Source organism: Copadichromis virginalis, linkage group LG14 (assembly GCF_057382275.1).
Source record: "Copadichromis virginalis isolate Kocher_CV1m ecotype Utaka linkage group LG14, C_Virginalis_male_GT1.1, whole genome shotgun sequence".
In the NCBI taxonomy this organism is placed as follows: domain Eukaryota; kingdom Metazoa; phylum Chordata; class Actinopteri; order Cichliformes; family Cichlidae; genus Copadichromis; species Copadichromis virginalis.
In genome coordinates, this window is record NC_140631.1 from 38,004,266 (window position 1) to 38,030,067 (window position 25,802).

General features: G+C 40.6%; 1 protein-coding gene across 3 annotated transcripts in view; it reads left to right on the forward strand.

The window, feature by feature from the left end:
• Positions 1–346: 346 nt before the first annotated feature.
• prx (periaxin) overlaps positions 347–25,802 on the forward strand; it is a 29,934-nt gene continuing 4,478 nt past the window's right edge. For 2 of the 3 annotated variants that reach the window (XM_085430796.1, XM_085430794.1), the window contains exons 1-5: positions 7,206–7,302; positions 7,869–8,028; positions 9,508–9,701; positions 9,852–10,087; positions 10,288–25,304. In XM_085430796.1, the coding sequence (XP_085286922.1) occupies positions 7,273–7,302; positions 7,869–8,028; positions 9,508–9,701; positions 9,852–10,087; positions 10,288–25,304 (15,637 nt within the window). In that variant the 5' untranslated portion in view covers positions 7,206–7,272. Of the gene's footprint in view, positions 396–3,013; positions 3,122–7,176; positions 7,303–7,868; positions 8,029–9,507; positions 9,702–9,851; positions 10,088–10,287; positions 25,305–25,802 lie in introns of those variants that run through there. The other variant, XM_085430797.1, reaches the window with a different exon arrangement.

Sequence of the window (25,802 nt, forward strand, 5' to 3'; positions counted from 1 at the left end):
TATTCTGCTCTTTTTGCTGGGCAAATTTTCCCAAGCATCCACCCTTTCATTGCTTTTGATTTATACATGAAAATGAACTCACCTCTGAACCATCTTCATTTTTTTTCTAACGAAACTTGAGGTAATTGCACAATTGCATTCTTCCTTGTTTATCGTCTTTCAAATGCAGGAAAATTGGCTGAATAAATTCAGGAAATGTCCTTCCACTCTCATTCTTTATGCCGCTCAACAAATCACTAACATGCTCCGTATCTAAAGATAATACCAAAGACATTCTGTTCATCACTGATTGATAATCAATGAATTAACAAATTAACAAGGAGTTGTTTTCTTTTAATGTTTTAGACAGAGACCAAGAGGACAGCCATGTTTTCAACCAGACCAGAGATCCAGCCGTAAGTACACAGCCTTCTTCCTGCTCATGCAAACACACCCATAAGTCATGTTACAGGTGTTACAGAGAAAATGTTTGATACGAACAGTACCAAGAGTTACCTGCATGAATGAAATTTGGAATTTACTCTAAATAAGGTGTATGTACAAACTGAGCTGTCACTTTAAAATGTGCAGATCTGCACATAAACAACCAAACAAAAGCTAAACTATCTTGGTGCACGCAGAAATTATCATGTTTAGGTTTTAAAAGTGCACATGCATCCTTCATTTAGAGACAGAAATGGCAACTAATTCATGATATCTATGTGCACGAAAGGGTCCCTGGTGTCAAAAAGGTTTAAAAACCTGTACCAGACTTTCTTTAGATCTTGGCATAAATTCATGAATTCTTAAAAATACAGAGCTGAGATGCAAGAGATTTAAACAGATCATTCCCTAATCAGTGGCAAATAATCTCATACACAAAGGTTATTGTGATTTTAAAGTTATATAGATTTTTAGGCATGATAAATATAAGGAATATTCACTTCTCCATTAGACAGTTTTGGGTTGTTGTTTTTTTTTTTTTATACCCTTTTCTTGTTTTCTGTCCACAATGTCGATGATCATGTGAAACACGGCCACCAGAAACTCAAACATTAAGTAAAAATAATAATAATTCAGACTCCACCAAATGCTCAGTTTCATGCATTTTTTTCTGCTTTTGGATTTGTATGATGTCATAGTGAAGGCATGTGGTCATATCAGGCAAACAGCTGTGGCTGTCACCACAGATGTCCCGCCCACCTGCCATTTAAACCCTCTGTTTACAAGAAGCAGCAAATCAGAAGAAAGCTGACCTTAAAAAGGAAACCAAGGAATCAGTCTTAAATAAATAATGGTGATTTTGCACAAAAAATCATGCAATGTGACTTTTTGTCCAACAACAAAAATCCGATACTGGAAATGAGCTGAACAGGTCGCCTTTAGATTACAACATAAAAAACAAAAATAGTATATTACTGTTTAATTAAGTAACTGCAGTGTTTGACCAAGAATCAACTGTTTGCTTATCCCAATACACAAAGAAAAAAGTTGAGCAATTTCCATTTGACTGTATATGATAATAATAATAATAATAATAATAATAATAATAATAATGATTCTGTAACTATAAAAAACATGCAGCATTTCAGCTCTAAGTACCCAGGGGACACTTTCAGTCAGTGGAGCGATTCTTTTATGCGACTGCTGTTTAACTGAAACGAGCGTCGACAGACGTGACTGTTTGTCATGTTGCACAGCCGTGTATTTTACTGTGGCTGTTCATTTGCTCTAATCAAATCTATTTTAAATGTAGTGCATTATTGCACTTTATGAAGCGAGCTGCACATTATCTCTAGTGGCGTAGCACCTCATAAACAGAGCACTAAGTCATTACAGCTTTAAGTTTTATGCCTGCTGACTGCTGTGTTTCTGTGAGAGGAAATGTGTGTATTTATATATCTTTGAACAAGCAGCTTGCGGGGTGAGCACTAAAGACATGAGCATGGTAAGACAGCTTTCAGGAATATTACATTTGGTAAGCAAAATGGTTTCAAACTGAATTCTTCTAATGGGAACAATTATAAGATCTATTATCACAGGCATTCAGCTTTCACTGTGTGCTGGGAATTTATAGTTTGTGTCAGAGGTTACACTGTCAAAGTGTTGGAACATAATGTTTTGACAAGATCATCTGTGCAAGAGTTCATGTCACAAGCAGAGGAAGGAGATATAGGAGGGTTGGACATGGTGTGCTTCCTCTAGAAAAGGGGGCGAGAGGTAAATGCCCCCATTTTTAACTTTGACTTAGTCTAAAATTAGTCTTGGGGAGAAACACCGTTTCAGTCCAAGAAAAAATATTCTTTGCAAATTAGAGGCAGCAGCAGAATAACAACAATATGTCGTGGTGGATTTAATCAGAAAAAATGAAATTATAAAGTAGATCACAAAGAGTTTATTTCATAATTCAATTTATAGTGGTTAACAGTCACCTGAAAAAAAATACCTTCATCTTTTCTTGCAGCTGTCTCTGAAAAACCTGCTTCAATAGGAGAACACAGCCAATGCAAACAACAGGATCACCAGTCATCTGGGGGACATTAAAAATGTAGCTGCTTCAGAAAAAAAATTTCACAATGCTTCTGTATTTTGCAAATACTGTTTGCAATAAAACCTGCATCACTTTTTAATACTGTGATTTTCATCCTGATACTGGATGGTACTGAAGCATGACTAGCACACAGAGTCAGAAACGTAACAAGACTACAGCTTGTACTGTAAATCTTATTTTACTCATGCAGAGGACGTTTGCTGAGCTGGACATGCACACTGTAGCTTACATTTTTCACATCTGGGAGATTCCCAGTACAGTTTTCCTCTGTTAAACAGCTTCACTGGAGCAGCAGAGAAAGAAATGTCAATATGTGTTAAAATTTAAAACATACGTCTCCCTGTTCTTAAGATTTTTCCCACAGCTTCCACTGCAGAGCTGTTCACAGGCCCAAAATAATCTTATTAATTGAGTTAAAGGGTAAAACCACCAGAAACTGCTGCCTCACGCGCTCAAACATCTCACTTTCTGTTGTCTGGGCAGGTAAAAGATAAGAGGCGGTCACCCCCGTCTTCCAGATCCCCCTCCGCCCCCCAGCGCAACCCTCACCACAGCGGCTCCACAGAGGAACAGGAGAGCCCTGAGAGAGTGGTGAGACACAGAAAATGACCTGCAATGATAGGATGCACATGAAGGTTTCATGCATAAACTGAGTTTTACTGCCATGCATCCATGTGTCAGAATAAAGGTGTTTACAAATCTAATTGTCAATAAAGAAAAAAAAAAGGTTGTCTGAAAAGCAACAGCGCTGACAAATCATCTTTTTCATCCATTTTTCATAAAAGGTAAAAACATTGGGTCATTTTAACCTCCTAGGACCTGGCGTCCACATATGTGGACATCACATTTTGGGTTATTTAGACCAAAATACTCAATTTTGCTCTACAAGGGCCTGATATCCACTTATGAGGACTTTATGCTGCTACTGTTCTATCGAAATTTTAAACGAATATCCTCATAAGTGGCTCTCATTTTTCTCAGAAACAAAAATTGGGTAAAAAAAATTTTTTAGTAATTCTTTGTTTTTACATTCATCAGGTCCCAATCAGCCCAAATATCAAAGAGAAATTAAAAATGCATGCTGTGGAAGAGTTCGGGTCTTAGGAGGTTAAAGTGTATCTGAAAAGACTTTTAGGTAATCCATCTTATTGTGATCAGTATAACAAATGCCACTTCCTACCAGGCAATATTTTACACTAGCTTTATGAATTTTACAGAATTGGTCTTTACCGTACAAAATAACGTACCTTGCAGTAATTGCTGTTGTGATGTGGCTCTATATAAATAAAAATAAATTGAATTAAATTTGATTAGCAGGAATTGATTTACCTTTGGAGCCAGCCTTTAGTGGCTGCTGAAGGAACTGACAGCCATTTAAATATTAACGTTTTTCAGCTGTGGAGCTTTCTGTGTGTGTAAAGGGTTCTGATCAGTCATGTAAATATCAGATTCTCAATGCTAGTGTTATAAATTTAACCAAAAAAACAAAAAATCTTTATTTATTTAGCTTATACACAGTATCAGTTTAGTTAGTTTTTGCTTTATTTCAGTTAACAGTAGCATCCCCAGGCTTCTACCTTTCTACCTTTAAAACCTGGAGAGCAGCCAAATGGCTGGTAGGCTTTTAGCTAAGCTTTAGCTTCAGCCAAGTGGAAGCTAAATTGGCTAGTCATTCATATGTATATTAGGTTGTTACCTGGGAATTCTGGAGGGAGGGGAGTGGGGGTTTGAGTGGATTGAGGAATTTCCCTGCGAATCTTGTTGACTGTGCCGAGGATGGTGGTTTTCCGTCTAAGAAGTTTTTGCGCAAGTGAAAGCGATGTGAAAAAATTGTCCGTGGTAACATTTCTGCCCTTGTCTAGGAATGGTTCCATCAGCCTCATTACTACATTTTCAGAAAGTCTCTCCCCAGTGGGACGATTGGGGTCCTTGCCAAGATATGGGAAAACATTGCAAATGTACTTGGATTTTAGGTCGCAAGCCACCCAAAACTTGATCCCAAACTTGTCAGGTTTACTTGCAATATACTGCAGGAAACAGCACCGAGTCTTTGATGGGAAAAGCTGTTCATCAACGGTGATATGTAGACCAGGGTTGTAGCACGTGATGCAGTTGGTGACAAATGATCCCCACACACTGGAAATTGCAGCGAACTTATCAGTCTTTGCTCGATCACTGCGGGTGGACTTGTCATCAAAGCGTAGGTGTTGCATGATGTCTTGGAAGCGGTTTCGTGCCATAATTCCAATTATCTGTGGGTTTCCCAGGTTTGCTGACCAGCAGTCATTTAGAGATGGAACCCTGTTAACCCCCCGCAAGATGACAATTGCAATAAATGCCATTAGTTCAGGGAGGTCCATGAACCAATGAACATGCTCCATGCACCACTCAGCAGGCCATTTGTAAATATGTGTACAAATGGTTGGTTTTTTGTACTGTTTTTATCAATAAATCTCAGCAACAAAGGACATACACCCATGTGTGTTGATTTCTCCCTAAGATGGCAAACTGAAACACTCCAAGTTGGTGACTTTTGGAGATTTATTTCCCTGGATGATTGAGAATGCATCAAGATGAAACACAAAAGGAAGTTCACAGCTTTTAGCAGCTCCCCCACCCCCTCAATCACACACCCCCACTCCCCTCCCTCCAGAATTCCCAGGTAACAACCTAATATACATATGAATGACTAGCCAATTTAGCTTCCACTTGGCTGAAGCTAAAGCTTAGCTAAAAGCCTACCAGCCATTTGGCTGCTCTCCGGGTTTTAAAGGTAGAAAAGCCAAATGGCTGCTCTCTGGGAGTTTTTAAGTAACACTAATTTTATTAGCTAGGTTCATATTTGTTTATGATTTCCTTGATTTGGATCAAAGCCATCGCAGCTCCACTCACGTTCAGAAAATGTCTATTTAAAAAAAACTATGTTGGTATATAGATATATTCAGAGCAGAGAGGTGACTGACCTCCTGACCTGGACACTAACCAGGACCATTCAAACTGGAATACAATAGCCCAGGACAGATATGCTGAGGTCATTGTCCCACACGTAAACAAGCTCTCATTTCTCCCAGCTCAGCAGGAATGTCACTCCACAGTCTTTTCATGCGGCAGCAGGTGACCGCCAGCCACTGGACGCAAAATGAACAACAAAATGTCTAAATATGATGAAGCTGAAGTGACAGTGCAGGTGCTGGGACTCTGTAAACACCCCAACGCACAAACTAGAATGTTAGCAACTTTAGAAGGAGGACTTTTAGGAGGATTTTGCAAAAGGCGGTTGCTGTTGGATGGGACCAGACAGTAACACATACTGGTTGCAGTTATTTTGTGCCCATTTGTCTGCATTGCTAACAAGGTGAATGGGATATATCTTGTTATCATGTGGGAACAACAACAGCTGGAAGGACGGGGGGGGCGGGATCAATTAGCCAAAATTATTTGAATATTAGCTAGGTGATATTTTTAGTTACATGGTTAAATATGTAGTTTGAACAATGCATGTAATTAAAATTCAGTTCTTATTTTTCACATTTAGATGTGTAATGTTGTAAATTTGCATTCTTATGTAATTATCAATTAACAAGACAGTCTATACAAAAACAAAAGTGGGTGCCTTATAACAAATGTATCCAATTAATTAAGGTTTTTTTCTTTATTTAAAATTTCATTGATTTTAAGTTTATTTTCCTTGATTACCATCTACAGGTATTACATTAAACAATAATATTAGTTATCTTTTAGCTTTCAGTTATTTTACAGTTTTGTCCTTTATTTTTTCCAAAGGCTTGAAAGTAACACAATAAACTGCTGAAAATATATCTATTTTTATCTTCATTATGTTAAACTATATTTATGTCAAAGATTTACACAATTATTCTTTCCATTACTGAAGTAGCTATGCATGATAAGTCATTTTAAGCCCTCACACTTTGAGTCAGCTTTCTTATTATGGCTGCCAGAAGTTAACTAGTAGTTTGAAAAGGTGGTGGGTCTAAAATGCCGTGAGAAAAATGTCTAAAACTGAAGATTTAAGGCACTCTGAAGGCAAAATTTGGGATATACAGTAGAGTGTCATGAACTGCAAAGTTTAAGCAACAGACAAACAAATGTTTGTTTGTTGGCTGACAAACAAAAGGTAAGCTTTATTCCAAAGCTGATAGCTTTAGTCCAGGAAGGGAAAAAATAAAGTGTAATCCAAGATTATATGAAGCTGGTTCCCAAAAGGCTATAAACAGGACTACAGAGACTTATGCTGAAAAGACAACAAAGGCTAGAATAAAGACAGACTGTTTCTACACATGAAGGCAGATGTCAGGTAGATGGAAACGCTTCTCCTTCCATCTACCAGCACAGTTGAACTACCAAAATAAATCAGGAAGTGAGTGACAATAACTGACACGGGAGATGTAGAGATTTGAACTTTCACACATCGGAGGATGCAGGGAGGAAGGGAATGCAAGTGACAACTTACAAACAGAACCTGGAAGTAAGAATTTGAAGTTCAAAGCACATGAAAACAAAAAACATAAATAACAAACTAAGAAAACAAGGAAAAGCATAACAAATCCACTTTGGTGTTTTTCTTTCTTCTTTTTTTGCTGCATCATGATATGGCACCTCAACCCCTGTCATCTGTGCTGTTGCAGGTGCAGAAGGAGAAGCTCCATGCCGAGCTGAAGCAGGTACTGAGCCAGAAGAGAAGTCATCTGAGAGAGTCGACCTGCCAGCTGGCCCAACCAGAGATGGACTCTGAGCCAGCAAATGAACAGACAGTAAGCAGAAGTCTGACTTTTCAGGCTGAAATATGTTACCTTTCTATGTATCAATGGCTTAAAGCTGTAATGTGCCAGGTGATGCACAGCTAAACACAGAAAACTGTTAACTTTTTCCTGCATTTTACTTCCTCTCTTCAGCCTGTGGAAAAGTGAATGTAGTCTAAGAATAGAATGACCTTTCTTCTGCGACAGCTTCATGGATAAAATGAACTTTGAAGTAAAGTTGAGAACAGTACAGTAAAACATGCACCTACTCAAACAAGTGCAAAATTTTACTCAGCATTGGAGCCCAAAAATAATTAAAATTCAAGACCGAAAAGTCGTTTTAGCAATTTTTTACTTGCTTTTGACCTGCTATTCAATTCTGATGCAGTAGTGTGATGCAGGCTGACAAAACCACAGGATTTATGCACTGACTAACTTCTTTTAAAAGACTGAAATAATGACTAGTATTTTGTGTTTAACTATATTTTTGCTATTACTAAACTAGTATTGGTAATAATAAAACAAAAAAAGAATCTCGTGGATAACCGAAGTTTTGTGTTGGTGTCTGTGTGTCGCAGAGTGTGGAGGAAGCCTCTAAATCTGTGGAGATTGTGGTGGAGACAGAGGCAGGGGCTGGAGCCAGCGGCTACAGTGTGACTGGTGGAGGAGAACGAGGGATCTTTGTAAAAGACGTCCTCAAAGACTCTCCAGCTGCTAAACACCTCAGTCTACAGCAAGGTGCCTGCAAGCACACCTGATTCATTTAGAAAGCACTACTAACATACATAACATTTATATAAGATTTAAAAGGTAATTAAAAAGATATTTAGACTTCTTTTAAGGAGTTTGCACAGAAAACTTTATTATTTGGGGGGAAAGCCCAATATTACATTTTCCACATCATCTGTTCTCATTTTATTTCATATCAGCTTTGTTTATATCCCACCTTTAAAAATAGAGTTCATGAATTGCTTCAGTAATATAATGAAATATGAAACAAAAAGCCAAAAAGTTGGGGCCAAATAAAGCAAATAAAATTAAGGTGAAATTAAGTTGAAGTTAAAAGGGGAAAAAATCTAATGTAACATGATATCAATAGAAGATAATAGGACAAGTCTTGACCCAGAAGGTGGAAATCTACAAATTCCAACAACAGTTGACGCCTATTTTTGTTGCAGAATTTTGCAGAATTTTTGTAAAAATCTTCAAATATTGATTAAACACTTCCTGACTCATCAGGGAGTCTGCAATTTCCAAAGAGTTAACAAACTCTAACCCACTTTTTTTTAAATGCATTTATTCTGATGACATTGTCATTAAGGGGGGGGGGTGATTATCGATTTATCGATTAAAAACGATTCTGGCTTGGATAACGTGATATCGATTCATTAAAATCCTGAATCGATTTTTAAATATAAATTTATTTTGCCCGAAACGCCAGAATCTCAGGTTAAACCTCACAAAATTTCTACAACCACCAAACAGCTGAAACAGTAAATGAGAGCAGGTACACGGATTCTGCACGAAGACGTAAACACAAACACAACCCAACGCATCTGAATCAGTGAGATGTCGCCTTTTCACCCGACAGCACATACGCAGACACGGACACGCCGTCGGGGCTGAAAGCCGACTGCTCGCTGATTTTGAAGCGTCGGCGGGCGCTTTGTGTTTCTGTGCTTTTTGTGCTAGATTCTGAAGCTGCAGGTTTTATCTCTCTCCAAACAATACTGACTGAACCAGCAGCAAAAGAAGATCCAAACTACGCTTCACATTTCGCTTCACATAAACATCGTCACGAATTTCCTCTTACTTTTGCTGTTTTGCTTCCACCACGATAAAAATCACACTTCCTGACTCACTTCAAGAACAGTTTCCCATTTAAAAATCTCTGTTTTCTGCATTAGTCGCTTACTTACCCACCAGTCTTAGGTGTCGGCCGCTGTTTGCTTGTTTTTTTTTTCGTTTTGGTTTGTTTTGGGTTTTTTTGCTTACTTCCGACAAGAAAGCCTCATTTCTGCTGTTCAATTCTGAACAAATTTAAACTTTTTAAAATTGTGCAAAATTGCAAAATGCTTAACTGTGTCTCTAATCAAACTTTATTTAATAAATCACTTTTACTTTTTCTACTTTTTCCACTAAATGCATCCTATACTAAATATACATCACAAACTGATGTACATGAATATATTGTTCATACTGTTTTTCTGTATGAAGGTGACCAGCTGCTAAGTGCCAAAGTCTACTTTGACAATGTGAGGTATGAAGACGCTTTAAAAATCCTTCAGTGCGCAGAGCCATATAGGGTCAGCTTCCAGCTTAAGCGAACCATCCCTGGAGCGGATGGCAGCGTGCGCCCAAAGGTTCCCAGTGTGGAGGTCAAAGGTCCCAAAGTCAAGATGGGCAAAATGGTAAAGTAGCTTTATCAATTTATTGTAATCACTTTTAATCCTGAAAGCCATTGTGCTGAAAAAATATATTGTGAGTGATCAACTAGTACAGATAGATGCAGGTCTTTAAATGTTGTTGACTGATGCTCTTGTCACACGTGTTTCTTTCAGAGTGTGAAGGGGACCAAACCATTCAAGACTCAGAAGAAACGAGGTGGACGTTTTGGTCTGAAAAGGCTAAAAGAGAAGCGAAGAGAGGAGCTGGTGGTAGAGGGAACACCTCCCAGGCTGGAGATGAGTGATGTAGAGTTTTCTCTTCCCAAATTCAAACAAAGGAAAAGTCCAAAAGTTGAAGTAGAGGAAGCCAGAGGAGCAGCAGTTGAGAGGAAGGCAAAGAAGAGGATGAGGTTGGCCTTTTTTGTTTGTTTCTTTCTCTTTGGTAGTTCCAAATAATACTACAATGCAATGCTTGTTGTACATTAAATTGCACAACATTAAATTATATCTATTGTAATGTTGTGCTTTAAATTAGATATAATCTTTTGGGGAAATATTACAATGTTCTTTCCTATTTCCTTTTTTCCTCTCTAAAACACTGTTTTCCAAGGTTCCCGCAAAAAGGAGCAAAAGTGGAGACAGGACGGTTTGAAGGACAAGTGAATATTTCCCCATCTGAAATGCCTGGAGCTAAAGTGAAAAGCAAAGGAAAAGGACACAAGTTTGGCATCACCTTTCCTACAAGCAAACACACAAAGTCAGGCTCTACTTTGGAAACTGGATCTGTGGAGCTGAAGCCTCCGGGGGTAAACATCCAGCCGCCATCTGTGGAGTTCAGTTTGTCTGCTAATAAAGATGTGGAGAAGGGAGCATCTAAAGTTAGCCTACCTGATGTGGAGTTTGCTCTCCCTTCAGGAAAAGCTGAGACATCTTTGCCCAGTGTGAAGGGAACGGCCAAAATCAAAGCTCCTGAAATGGACATCAAAGGAAGAGCTGAAACAGCTGAAGGAAAAGTTCATGTAGATGCAGACAAAGGAGATGCAAAGGTCAGAATGCCAAAGTTGAAACTACCCAAAGTTAGACTCTCACACCATTCAGATGAAATTGATGGTGACATCAAGGTAAAAGCTGGAGGCATCAAAATGCCTCATACTGACATAAAACCTCCAGAGGTAGAAATCAAAGGAGATGGGCAGATCGGTCTTCCCTCTGTTGATATTTCTTTGCCTAAAGTGAAGGGAAAGACTGACATATTGATCAAAGATCACGAAGGAATTAGGAAGACTGCAATCAACATGCCTGCCAGTGACATCTCTGTAGCTGATATTGATTTGGAATTAGACAGCGGACGGAGAATTCCTGATGAGGTCGAGGGCACTTTTAAAGGGCCCAAGATCTCTATGCCAAAGGTTGATATCTCACTACCTAAGATGGGATCATCGGTGGACACTGAGTGCCCAGAAGTGGAAGGAAAATTCTCTCTACCTTCTGTTGAGCTCTCACTCCCAAAGGTCCAATCAGACAGTGGAGATGTCCATATGGACTACTATGTTGGTGGTGATGGAAAATTCAAAATGCCTGATTTTGACATTTCTCAACCAGGAGAAGTAAACATAAGGGGACAAGGTGTGGAAGGGGAATTCAAGTTACCCAAAGTGGACCTGATCCTTCCCAAAGGCAAAGCAGGAGTGACTGATGTTGAAGGGGAAGGAAATTTTCATTTACCACCAAGTGAAATGCAGATACCCTCTGTTGATATTTCTCTTGAAAAGGGAAGGGCAAAGGGCAAAATTGAAATGGAGGCTCCCTCTGCTAAAGGACGATTCAAAATGCCTTCACTTGATGTCAGACTCCCTAAGATGGGAACATCTGAAACTGAGGCTAATTTACATGGTTCTGATATCAAAGGAGGGAAAATTGAACTGCCATCAATAGATGTTTCTCTGTCAAAAGACAAGGGAGGGGCTGAAACTGATGGAAAAGGAAGCAATTTTAAAATGCCTTCATGTAATATATCCCTACCAAAACTGAAGCCATCTGAAAAAGAGGTTGTTTTAGAAGGGAGTGAAGTAAAAGGAGGCAAACTCAGCATGCCCACTGTAGACATTTCTCCTCCAAAAATAAAGCTACCTGACCCTGATGTCAAACTTGAAGGACGAGAACTTCCAGGTGTTGACTTTTCACTATCCAAGCCAAACATTGAGGCCAATGTGGAGCTCAGTGGCAGTGGGGGTAGCAAGTTCCAGCTCCCAACTTTTGATATCTCACTTCCAAAGGTGCCCACCAAAGAAGGGGAATTTGATATTGAATCTAAAGCAAAAGGAGGAGCAAAGTTCAACGTCCCATCACTTGACTTCGCTCTTCCTGTAATGAAATCACCAGAGGGAGAGGTAAAGATTGAGAGCCCTGAAGTCAAAGGAAGAAAATTCCAGATGCCTTCTTTGGATGTCTCACTACCAAAGATGAAGATGCCTGAGGGAAATCTTGTCCTAGAAGGACCTTCTCTTGACATCTCTCCTCCAAAGGGAAAAGCAAAAGGAAAAGCAGAGGGTGACATACAAGTAAAAAGTAAAGGAGAACCTTTTCAAATCCCTTCAGTTGATGTTTCTCTACCTCAAATTAAATCAAAGCAAGGTGATATAAATGTTGAAGGACCAGAAATTACCTTTGAAGGTAATGGGAAAGGAGGCAAATTCAATTTGCCATCTGTTGACATTGATCTTCCTGTTGTAAAAATGCCGACTGTTGATATTTCACTTCCAAAAGGTAAAGAAGAGGGAGAAGTTGACACTGGCATTGACATAAACACTGAAGGGCCTGAAGGTAGAGGAGGAAAGATAACACTGCCAAAATTTGACATTTCTTTACCAAAGGTAAATTTTCCTGAGGGTGATGTCAAATTAAAAGGACCTGAAACAAAGGGAAGAAAGATTGAAATGCCAGATATTGACATATCACTCCCCAAAGGAAAAGTAGGGGGGGAAATTGAAGGGCACACTGGCAAAGGCAACAAGTTCAACATGCCCTCTATTAACATCTCTCTCCCTAAAATAAAATCTAAAAGACCAGATATAGATACTGAAGGTCCTCAAGTCAAAGGTGGAAAACCAAACATGCCATCCATAGATCTTTCTACACCTAATATAAAATCTCAGGATGTAGATGTCGCGCTTGAGGGTCCTGATGTCAAGGGAGGGAACATCAAAATTCCATCTGTTGATGTTTCACTTCCTAAAGGAAAGGTTGAGGGTGACATAAATATCGAAGGCCCTGACATGAAAGGGGGCAAATTCAAAATGCCAAAATTTGATGTTTCTTTGCCTAAAGTCAGTCTCCCAAAGGCTGGAGTCGATGTTGAAGGACCAGATTTCAAAGGGAAACTTCAAATGCCCACTGCTGATATCTCTCTTCCAAAGGGAAAAGCAGATGTTGATATTGACATTGAAGGAAAAACTGGTAAAGGTGGCAAGTTTCACATGCCTTCAGTTGATATTTCTCTTCCTAAAATCAAAGCAAAGGGACTTGATGTTGATATCCAAGGGCCTGAAGTCAGAGGTGATATGTCACTCCCTAAAATCAAGTCTCCAGAGGTAGATATCAACCTCCAAGGTCCAGATATTAAAGGGGGGAAATTTAAATTGCCCACTGTCGACATGCCATCATTGGATCTTTCACTACCCAAAATGAAGTCTCCAGATGTTGATGTCACTCTTGAGGGTCCTGATGTCAAGGGAGGGAACATCAAAATTCCATCTGTTGATGTTTCACTTCCTAAAGGAAAGGTTGAGGGTGACATAAATATCGAAGGGCCTGAGATGAAAGGGGGCAAATTCAAAATGCCAAAATTTGATGTTTCTTTGCCTAAAGTCAGTCTCCCAAAGGCTGGAGTCGATGTTGAAGGACCAGATTTCAAAGGGAAACTTCAAATGCCCACTGCTGATATCTCTCTTCCAAAGGGAAAAGCAGATGTGGATATTGACATTGAAGGAAAAACTGGTAAAGGTGGCAAGTTTCACATGCCTTCAGTTGATATTTCTCTTCCTAAAATCAAAGCAACAGGACTTGATGTTGATATCCAAGGACCTGAAGTCAAAGGTGATATGTCACTCCCTAAAATCAAGTCTCCTGAGGTAGATATCAGCCTCCAAGGTCCAGATATTAAAGGGGGGAGATTTAAATTGCCCACTGTCGACATGCCATCATTGGATCTCTCACTACCCAAAATGAAGTCTCCAGATGTAGATATTAATCTTGAGGGTCCTGATGTCAAGGGAGGGAACATCAAAATTCCATCTGTTGATGTTTCACTTCCTAAAGGAAAGGTTGAGGGCAGCCTTGATGTTGAGGGCCCTGAAGTGAAGGGTGACAAGTTTAAAATGCCAAAATTTGATATTTCTTTACCAAAAGAGAGTCTTCCAGAAGGTGGTGTCAAAATAAAAGGTCCTGACATTAAAACTGGAAAGATTGAGATGCCAGACATCGATATTTCACTCCCCAAAGGAAAAGCAAAAGGAAAAATTGAAGGAGATATTGGAAAAGGCGGAAAGTTCCACATGCCATCTATTGACCTGTCTTTTCCTAAAATCAAAGCCAAAGGTCCTGAAGTTAATGTTGAAGGCCCTCAGGTTGAAGGTGGGAAGCTAAATATACCATCCCTTGATGTTTCGCTACCCAAAATGAAATCTCCAGATGTAGATGTCACTCTTGAGGGTCCTGACGTCAAGGGAGGGAAGATCAAAATTCCATCTGTTGATGTTTCACTTCCTAAAGGAAAGGTTGAGGGTGACATAAATATCGAAGGCCCTGACATGAAAGGGGGCAAATTCAAAATGCCAAAATTTGATGTTTCTTTGCCTAAAGTCAGTCTCCCAAAGGCTGGAGTCGATGTTGAAGGACCAGATTTCAAAGGGAAACTTCAAATGCCCACTGCTGATATTTCTCTTCCAAAGGGAAAAGCAGATGTGGATATTGACATTGAAGGAAAAACTGGGAAAGGTGGCAAGTTTCACATGCCTTCAGTTGATATTTCTCTTCCTAAAATCAAAGCAAAGGGACTTGATGTTGATATCCAAGGGCCTGAAGTCAGAGGTGATATGTCACTCCCTAAAATCAAGTCTCCAGAGGTAGATATCAACCTCCAAGGTCCAGATATTAAAGGGGGGAAATTTAAATTGCCCACTGTCGACATGCCATCATTGGATCTCTCACTACCCAAAATGAAGTCTCCAGAAGTTGATGTCACTCTTGAGGGTCCTGATGTCAAGGGAGGGAACATCAAAATTCCATCTGTTGATGTTTCACTTCCTAAAGGAAAGGTTGAGGGCAGCCTTGATGTTGAGGGCCCTGAAGTGAAGGGTGACAAGTTTAAAATGCCAAAATTTGATATTTCTTTACCAAAAGAGAGTCTTCCAGAAGGTGGTGTCAAAATAAAAGGTCCTGACATTAAAACTGGAAAGATTGAGATGCCAGACATCGATATTTCACTCCCCAAAGGAAAAGCAAAAGGAAAAATTGAAGGAGATATTGGAAAAGGTGGAAAGTTCCACATGCCATCTATTGACCTGTCTTTTCCTAAAATCAAAGCCAAAGGTCCTGAAGTTAATGTTGAAGGCCCTCAGGTTGAAGGTGGGAAGCTAAATATACCATCCCTTGATGTTTCGCTACCCAAAATGAAATCTCCAGATGTAGATGTCACTCTTGAGGGTCCTGATGTCAAGGGAGGGAACATCAAAATTCCATCTGTTGATGTTTCACTTCCTAAAGGAAAGGTTGAGGGTGACATAAATATCGAAGGGCCTGAGATGAAAGGGGGCAAATTCAAAATGCCAAAATTTGATGTTTCTTTGCCTAAAGTCAGTCTCCCAAAGGCTGGAGTCGATGTTGAAGGACCAGATTTCAAAGGGAAACTTCAAATGCCCACTGCTGATATCTCTCTTCCAAAGGGAAAAGCAGATGTTGATATTGACATTGAAGGAAAAACTGGTAAAGGTGGCAAGTTTCACATGCCTTCAGTTGATATTTCTCTTCCTAAAATCAAAGCAAAGGGACTTGATGTTGATATCCAAGGACCTGAAGTCAGAGGTGATATGTCACTCCCTAAAATCAAGTCTCCTGAGGTAGATATCAGCCTCCAAGGTCCAGATATTAAAGGGGGGAAATTTAAATTGCCCACTGTCGACATGCCATCATTGGATCTCTCACTACCCAAAATGAAGTCTCCAGATGTTGATGTCACTCTTGAGGGTCCTGATGTCAAGGGAGGGAACATCAAAATTCCATCTGTTGATGTTTCACTTCCTAAAGGAAAGGTTGAGGGTGACATAAATATCGAAGGCCCTGAGATGAAAGGGGGCAAATTCAAAATGCCAAAATTTGATGTTTCTTTGCCTAAAGTCAGTCTCCCAAAGGCTGGAGTCGATGTTGAAGGACCAGATTTCAAAGGGAAACTTCAAATGCCCACTGCTGATATCTCTCTTCCAAAGGGAAAAGCCGATGTGGATATTGACATTGAAGGAAAAACTGGTAAAGGTGGCAAGTTTCACATGCCTTCAGCTGATATTTCTCTTCCTAAAATCAAAGCAAAGGGACTTGATGTTGATATCCAAGGGCCTGAAGTCAGAGGTGATATGTCACTCCCTAAAATCAAGTCTCCAGAGGTAGATATCAACCTCCAAGGTCCAGATATTAAAGGGGGGAAATTTAAATTGCCCACTGTCAACATGCCATCATTGGATCTCTCACTACCCAAAATGAAGTCTCCAGATGTTGATGTCACTCTTGAGGGTCCTGATGTCAAGGGAGGGAACATCAAAGTTCCATCTGTTGATGTTTCACTTCCTAAAGGAAAGGTTGAGGGCAGCCTTGATGTTGAGGGCCCTGAAGTGAAGGGTGACAAGTTTAAAATGCCAAAATTTGATATTTCTTTACCAAAAGAGAGTCTTCCAGAAGGTGGTGTCAAAATAAAAGGTCCTGACATTAAAACTGGAAAGATTGAGATGCCAGACATCGATATTTCACTCCCCAAAGGAAAAGCAAAAGGAAAAATTGAAGGAGATATTGGAAAAGGTGGAAAGTTCCACATGCCATCTATTGACCTGTCTTTTCCTAAAATCAAAGCCAAGGGACCTGAAATTAATGTCGAAGGCCCTCAGGTTGAAGGTGGGAAGCTAAATATACCATCCCTTGATGTTTCGCTACCCAAAATGAAATCTCCAGATGTAGATGTCACTCTTGAGGGTCCTGATGTCAAGGGAGGGAAGATCAAAATTCCATCTGTTGATGTTTCACTTCCTAAAGGAAAGGTTGAGGGTGACATAAATATCGAAGGCCCTGACATGAAAGGGGGCAAATTCAAAATGCCAAAATTTGATGTTTCTTTGCCTAAAGTCAGTCTCCCAAAGGCTGGAGTCGATGTTGAAGGACCAGATTTCAAAGGGAAACTTCAAATGCCCACTGCTGATATCTCTCTTCCAAAGGGAAAAGCAGATGTGGATATTGACATTGAAGGAAAAACTGGTAAAGGTGGCAAGTTTCACATGCCTTCAGTTGATATTTCTCTTCCTAAAATCAAAGCAAAGGGACTTGATGTTGATATCCAAGGACCTGAAGTCAAAGGTGATATGTCACTCCCTAAAATCAAGTCTCCAGAGGTAGATATCAACCTCCAAGGTCCAGATATTAAAGGGGGGAAATTTAAATTGCCCACTGTCGACATGCCATCATTGGATCTCTCACTACCCAAAATGAAGTCTCCAGATGTAGATGTCACTCTTGAGGGTCCTGATGTCAAGGGAGGGAACATCAAAATTCCATCTGTTGATGTTTCACTTCCTAAAGGAAAGGTTGAGGGTGACATAAATATCGAAGGCCCTGAGATGAAAGGGGGCAAATTCAAAATGCCAAAATTTGATGTTTCTTTGCCTAAAGTCAGTCTCCCAAAGGCTGGAGTCGATGTTGAAGGACCAGATTTCAAAGGGAAACTTCAAATGCCCACTGCTGATATCTCTCTTCCAAAGGGAAAAGCAGATGTGGATATTGACATTGAAGGAAAAACTGGTAAAGGTGGCAAGTTTCACATGCCTTCAGTTGATATTTCTCTTCCTAAAATCAAAGCAAAGGGACTTGATGTTGATATCCAAGGGCCTGAAGTCAGAGGTGATATGTCACTCCCTAAAATCAAGTCTCCAGAGGTAGATATAAGCCTCCAAGGTCCAGATATTAAAGGGGGGAAATTTAAATTGCCCACTGTCGACATGCCATCATTGGATCTCTCACTACCCAAAATGAAGTCTAAAGGTGTAGATATCACTCTTGAGGGTCCTGATGTCAAGGGAGGGAACATCAAAATTCCATCTGTTGATGTTTCACTTCCTAAAGGAAAGGTTGAGGGTGACATAAATATCGAAGGGCCCGAGATGAAAGGGGGCAAATTCAAAATGCCAAAATTTGATGTTTCTTTGCCTAAAGTCAGTCTCCCAAAGGCTGGAGTCGATGTTGAAGGACCAGATTTCAAAGGGAAACTTCAAATGCCCACTGCTGATATCTCTCTTCCAAAGGGAAAAGCAGATGTGGATATTGACATTGAAGGAAAAACTGGTAAAGGTGGCAAGTTTCACATGCCTTCAGTTGATATTTCTCTTCCTAAAATCAAAGCAAAGGGACTTGATGTTGATATCCAAGGGCCTGAAGTCAGAGGTGATATGTCACTCCCTAAAATCAAGTCTCCAGAGGTAGATATAAGCCTCCAAGGTCCAGATATTAAAGGGGGGAAATTTAAATTGCCCACTGTCGACATGCCATCATTGGATCTCTCACTACCCAAAATGAAGTCTCCAGATGTTGATGTCACTCTTGAGGGTCCTGATGTCAAGGGAGGGAACATCAAAATTCCATCTGTTGATGTTTCACTTCCTAAAGGAAAGGTTGAGGGTGACATAAATATCGAAGGGCCTGAGATGAAAGGGGGCAAATTCAAAATGCCAAAATTTGATGTTTCTTTGCCTAAAGTCAGTCTCCCAAAGGCTGGAGTCGATGTTGAAGGACCAGATTTCAAAGGGAAACTTCAAATGCCCACTGCTGATATCTCTCTTCCAAAGGGAAAAGCAGATATGGATATTGACATTGAAGGAAAAACTGGTAAAGGTGGCAAGTTTCACATGCCTTCAGTTGATATTTCTCTTCCTAAAATCAAAGCAAAGGGACTTGATGTTGATATCCAAGGGCCTGAAGTCAGAGGTGATATGTCACTCCCTAAAATCAAGTCTCCAGAGGTAGATATAAGCCTCCAAGGTCCAGATATTAAAGGGGGGAAATTTAAATTGCCCACTGTCGACATGCCATCATTGGATCTCTCACTACCCAAAATGAAGTCTCCAGATGTTGATGTCACTCTTGAGGGTCCTGATGTCAAGGGAGGGAACATCAAAATTCCATCTGTTGATGTTTCACTTCCTAAAGGAAAGGTTGAGGGTGACATAAATATCGAAGGCCCTGAGATGAAAGGGGGCAAATTCAAAATGCCAAAATTTGATGTTTCTTTGCCTAAAGTCAGTCTCCCAAAGGCTGGAGTCGATGTTGAAGGACCAGATTTCAAAGGGAAACTTCAAATGCCCACTGCTGATATCTCTCTTCCAAAAGGAAAAGCAAATGTGGATATTGACATTGAAGGAAAAACTGGTAAAGGTGGCAAGTTTCACATGCCTTCAGTTGATATTTCTCTTCCTAAAATCAAAGCAAAGGGACTTGATGTTGATATCCAAGGGCCTGAAGTCGGAGGTGATATGTCACTCCCTAAAATCAAGTCTCCAGAGGTAGATATAAGCCTCCAAGGTCCAGATATTAAAGGGGGGAAATTTAAATTGCCCACTGTCGACATGCCATCATTGGATCTCTCACTACCCAAAATGAAGTCTCCAGATGTTGATGTCACTCTTGAGGGTCCTGATGTCAAGGGAGGGAACATCAAAATTCCATCTGTTGATGTTTCACTTCCTAAAGGAAAGGTTGAGGGTGACATAAATATCGAAGGGCCTGAGATGAAAGGGGGCAAATTCAAAATGCCAAAATTTGATGTTTCTTTGCCTAAAGTCAGTCTCCCAAAGGCTGGAGTCGATGTTGAAGGACCAGATTTCAAAGGGAAACTTCAAATGCCCACTGCTGATATCTCTCTTCCAAAGGGAAAAGCAGATGTGGATATTGACATTGAAGGAAAAACTGGTAAAGGTGGCAAGTTTCACATGCCTTCAGTTGATATTTCTCTTCCTAAAATCAAAGCAAAGGGACTTGATGTTGATATCCAAGGGCCTGAAGTCAGAGGTGATATGTCACTCCCTAAAATCAAGTCTCCAGAGGTAGATATAAGCCTCCAAGGTCCAGATATTAAAGGGGGGAAATTTAAATTGCCCACTGTCGACATGCCATCATTGGATCTCTCACTACCCAAAATGAAGTCTCCAGATGTTGATGTCACTCTTGAGGGTCCTGATGTCAAGGGAGGGAACATCAAAATTCCATCTGTTGATGTTTCACTTCCTAAAGGAAAGGTTGAGGGTGACATAAATATCGAAGGGCCTGAGATGAAAGGGGGCAAATTCAAAATGCCAAAATTTGATGTTTCTTTGCCTAAAGTCAGTCTCCCAAAGGCTGGAGTCGATGTTGAAGGACCAGATTTCAAAGGGAAACTTCAAATGCCCACTGCTGATATCTCTCTTCCAAAGGGAAAAGCAGATGTGGATATTGACATTGAAGGAAAAACTGGTAAAGGTGGCAAGTTTCACATGCCTTCAGTTGATATTTCTCTTCCTAAAATCAAAGCAAAGGGACTTGATGTTGATATCCAAGGGCCTGAAGTCAGAGGTGATATGTCACTCCCTAAAATCAAGTCTCCAGAGGTAGATATAAGCCTCCAAGGTCCAGATATTAAAGGGGGGAAATTTAAATTGCCCACTGTCGACATGCCATCATTGGATCTCTCACTACCCAAAATGAAGTCTCCAGATGTTGATGTCACTCTTGAGGGTCCTGATGTCAAGGGAGGGAACATCAAAATTCCATCTGTTGATGTTTCACTTCCTAAAGGAAAGGTTGAGGGTGACATAAATATCGAAGGCCCTGAGATGAAAGGGGGCAAATTCAAAATGCCAAAATTTGATGTTTCTTTGCCTAAAGTCAGTCTCCCAGAAGGTGGTGTAAAAATAAAGGGCCATGATACTAAAGGTGGGACAACTGAGATACCCGAAATTGATATTTCACTCCCTAAAGCAAAAGCACACGGAGAAATTGACGGGCACGCTGAAAAGGGTGGAAGGTTTCATATGCCATCTGTCTCTCTTCCTAAAATCAAAGCAACGGGACCTCAATTCAACATAGAAGGTGCACATCCAGGGTTTGAGATTTTACTACCTGAAGGAAAAGCTGAAGTTGACCTCAACATCGAAGGTCCTGGCAATAAAGGACGCAAATTCACAATGCCCAAAGTTGATATTTCACTTCCAAAGATGAACTTCCCAGAAGGTGATATCAAAGTGGAAGGACCCAACGTGAAGGGAGAAAAGGTTACAGTTCCAGAGGGTACAGTAGAGGGAGATATCAATATTGAAGGACTCTCTGAAAAAGGAAGGTTTGATATCCCGAAGGTTGAAGTTGATAAAAAAGGAGGTGGATTCCATATGCCAAGTCTTGACATAAATCTGCCCAAATTTGACCTTGACCTCAGCCTGCCCTCTGGTGTAAAAGCTAAAGGCTTCAAAGTTGATACTCTAAGTCCTGATGCATCTGGAGATTTGGAGATGTCTGGTCTTACAGGAGGCCTTAATCCTGCCAAATTGGAAGTTAAGAATGAAGATATAGAGACAGGTGGTCTAGAAGGTCCAGGTGCATCCCTAAAACTTCCCACAGTAAAACTACCAACAGTTGACATCTCAGCTCCAAAGATGGATCTCAATTTTGGCCTTACAAAACCCAAAGGTGATGATGTGGAAGTAGAACTTCTGAAAGCAGAAGGAGGGAGGCCTTCTTCAGGGGGCAGCTTTGATCTACCTGTTTTCCTCAAAGTACCTAGTTTCACTCTTCCTAGGTTTGGGGGAAAGACAAAGAGCTGTAACTTGGAAATACCAGTACCTAAGGGAGATACTTCACTCAGTTCACCACATGTAGAAGGAGAGATCAGAGCACCGTCGGTGGAGTTTGATGGAGGTGGAAAAGTCAAGGTGAAAAAACCTAAAATCAAACTGCCCTCATTTGGCATGTCCAAGAAGGCTGCAGATGTATCAGTCTCTTGTCCTGATGTTGATGTTAAAGGGAAAAGGGGAAAAATTGACATTCATCAACCAGATATCAATGTTGACAACTCAGATGACATGTCAAAATACAAAATGAAATTTCCCAAGTTAAAAATATCATCACCCAAAAGTGAACTCCCAGAGGAAAAAGTTGAAGCAAAACTGGATGCAGATGTAGAGGCAAAAGGTGGCTTCCATGCACCTGACGTCTCTTTAAAACTGCCAAAGTTTTCTATCCCAGGCTTTGTCTCTAAGGAAAAAGACCTAGGTAAGCCAAGTGGTGACCTTGAAGCTAAAACCAAGGTCAAGATGCCTTCTGTTGAGCTCTCGTTACCAGCAGCTAAAACACCAGAGACTGAGGTTCTTCTCCCAAAAGCAGAAGTTGATGTTACAGAGGCTGATATAAGAGGTTATGAGGGAAACCTTAAAATTCCCAAAATGCCAACGATTGATGTTTCTCTCCCCAAATTAGACCTTGATGTGTCCTTGCCCAGAGGAAAGTCTCCAAAGATTGAAGGACCAGACCTGGAGCTAAAAGGGGGTGACGGAAAATTCAAAAGGCCTCATTTTAATATGCCTGCACTTGATATTTCACTTCCAAAAGCAAAGACTGATTCACCAGATTTAGAAATGAAGGAGACTACAGAGGGAAAGTTAAAAATGCCTCACATAAAAATGCCCAACATTGACATATCGCTTCCTAAAGGAAAACTCAAAGATACTGAGGCAGAAATAGAAGTGGATGGACAAGGAGAAGCAAAAGTCAAAACACCTTATCTGAAAATGCCCAATGCTGATGTTTCTCTGCCTAAAGGTCATATTGAAGGTCCAGAGATAGAGATTCAAGGAGAAGGTGGAAAATTCAAGATGCCACATCTAAGCATGCCTTCTGTTGATATTTCATTGCCCAAAGGGAAGATTGGAGGTCCAGATGTTGAAGTAGAAGGACATGGCAAAGGAAATTTTAAGATGCCTCACTGGAAAAAGCCAGATGTTGATATCTCTCTAACCAAAGGACAGATTGAAGGTCCAGAAGTGGAGTTAAAGGGGGAAGGTGGGAAATTTAAGATACCACATCTAAGCATGCCCTCTGTTGATATTTCACTGCCCAGCGGAAAGACTGGAGATGCAGAGACTGAAACAGAAGGAAATGAAAGAGCGAAATTCAAAACACCACAAATGAAAATGCCTTCAGTTGATATTTCAGCACCCAAGGGAAAGATTGAAGGTGCAGATATCGAAATGAATGTTGATGTTTCTCTACCTAAAAGAAAAGTTGAAAGTCCAGGAGTTCGAGATGTGGAGATCAAAGGAGAAGCTGGAAAATTCAAGATGCCCCACATCAATATGCCTTCAGTTGATATTTCACTACCTAAGGGAAAAACAGAAGGTGCAGAGATCGAGCTGGAAGGAGGTGCAGGGGGGGGGATCAGAATGCCTCAGGTCAAAATGCCAGGTTTTAACGTCTCTCTACCCAAAGGAAAAGCTGGCAAAATTAAAGGAGAGATTGAAATTGAGGGAGATGGCAGCAAAATGCCACATATGACAGTGCCTTCAGTCAATATTTCACTTCCAACGGGAGAGACTGAAGGTGCCAACGCTACAATTAAGGGTGAGGGAGGAATATTCAGGATGCCAAAAGTTGACATTTCTCTTCCTAAAGGAAAACCTTCAGTGCAAGGTCCTGAGGCAGATATCAGGGGAGATAGAGGAGAGTTCAAGATGCCAAATGTGGGCATATCACTTCCCAAGGGAAAAGTAAACATTGATACACCAGCAGAGAAAATGGAGACAGAGGGAGGAATCATCAAACTGCCAGATATCAAGATGCCAAAAGTTGATATTTCACTCCCGAAAGGCAAAAGTAAAGGTAGTGAGGTATCTGTTGTAGAGATGAAAGTAACCAGTTCTGATATTAAAGTTCCAGAGGGAGAAATACTACTGCCAATGGCTAAAACCACTGAAGCAGAGATTAACTTACCAAGTGGTAAGGCTGACCTGGACACTGGGGCTCTTGGAGAAGCTGATTTGCATTTTGAGGGTGAGCACAAAGGCCTAAAATTAAAAGTCCCGACAATAGATATCAAAGGTCCAAAAGGAGGCTTAGAACTTGATACTGGACTTCACAAAGGGGAGGGCAAAAAGGACAGGAAAAAAGTTTATCTACCTGACTTAGATGTCACTACAGAAACCAGCAGCAAAGTAAAAGGGCCTAAAGTCAAAGGAACAAAATTCAAGATTGGAATGCCAAAAAAGAAAAACGGTGGAGAAAGATTTGAGTATTTTGAAGTTGAAACCCAGAATGGTCATAAAGATGACAAAAATCGTGTTAACCATCCAGTACCAGAAGTTACATTACCAAGTGTAAGTCTAAAAACAGAAGTGAAAGGAGAGGGTGGCTCCTCATCTCCACATGCAGGAATCAGAGTCCCCAAAATACCAGACATAGAGTTTGATATTGGCTCATCTCAAGATGGAGATAACAGCAAAACAGAAAAAGGCAAGAAAATCAAAATCCCTAAGTTTGGCGTCCCATTACCCTCCCTATCCTCACCAGAGGAAAGTGTGAATGTCCATGGGCCAGAAATTCAGTATGAGGGCCCTAAAATGCCTAAAGTAAAGAAAGCGGTTTTTGTCTTGGTAGACACTCCTCCAACAAATGAGCCTGCTACAAGCACAAGTCCCTTAAAAGGGGAAGCAATGGCTGAGGCTGAGACAGAGACTGTCAAAGTGAAGATGCCCAAAATCAAAAAGAAGCCAAGCTTTGGAAAGTCCAAAGAAAAGTCAGCTGCTGCAAGTGCAGAAAAAGAAGGGGCAGAAGAAGAAAAGTCAAAGGGGGGAAGAATAAAGATGCCTAAAGTGTCGTTTTCGTCTGGCAAATCTGCATCATTTGGTGGTGACACTGTCAAAAGAGAAGGTTCAAGTTCAAGTCTCAATGGTGAAAGCCCTCACAAGGGCTCCAAGGAAGAGAAGGTGGCATTCAGTGGTAAAATCAAACTCCCAAAGGTGGAGTTCACCAGTCTATATGGGAAGACGGGTGCAAGAGGAGCAGACATGGAAACAAGTGGGGAACTGGGAAAGCATTCATCACCAGAAGAAGTACAATCAAGCACAATGTTACCAGGGGGTTTCACTGAGGAGCCTTTGAAGGATTTGGTGTCTTCTCGTGCCAGAACAGAAATGCTGGACAGGGACAGCTCAGAGTCCCCTTCTGGTTTTGCCACAGAGTTCACCTCAACAAAGTTTCAAGCTTGGAGCAAGGTGGAGAGCAAAAGCAGGGAATCAGAAGAGAGAGAGTCTTCCTCATGGTTTAAGGTCCCAAAGGTCACCTTGAAGCCACATGCCACAGGTAAGGCTAAAGGAGATGCTATCCGATTGTTCAGTCTGACGTCACTAGCCGTGTCTGGGCCTAAACTCTGCTGCAGGTCCATATATCAAACGATCACTATGGCATTACTGAGAGTTGAAAAACTGTCTAAAGTCTTTCATCTTTAATAAAATGATCAGCGTTCTGCTCTACCAGGTGTAACAATTGAGTTTAACATCCAGGCATCCATGAAAACGGAATTTATGACATCTAACGGAGTTAGAAGTTAGCAGGAGTTAGCTCGCTAGCTTCTATCTAAATACAATATAGCATGTCCTGACTGCGGGGTTTTGGAAACAAATTAAAACGTACAGCTCTGCTATCACTTCCAGCATTAATGAAGACAGAAAACTAAACAGCAGTGACGTTTGTAGGGTTACTGAAGTTGGGTTAGCTGGTATATAATGATGTGCTACGTGACCGCTAGCGACACAGCTATGTTAGCATAATATAAACAAGCTAACTTTTTTTCCACTCAAT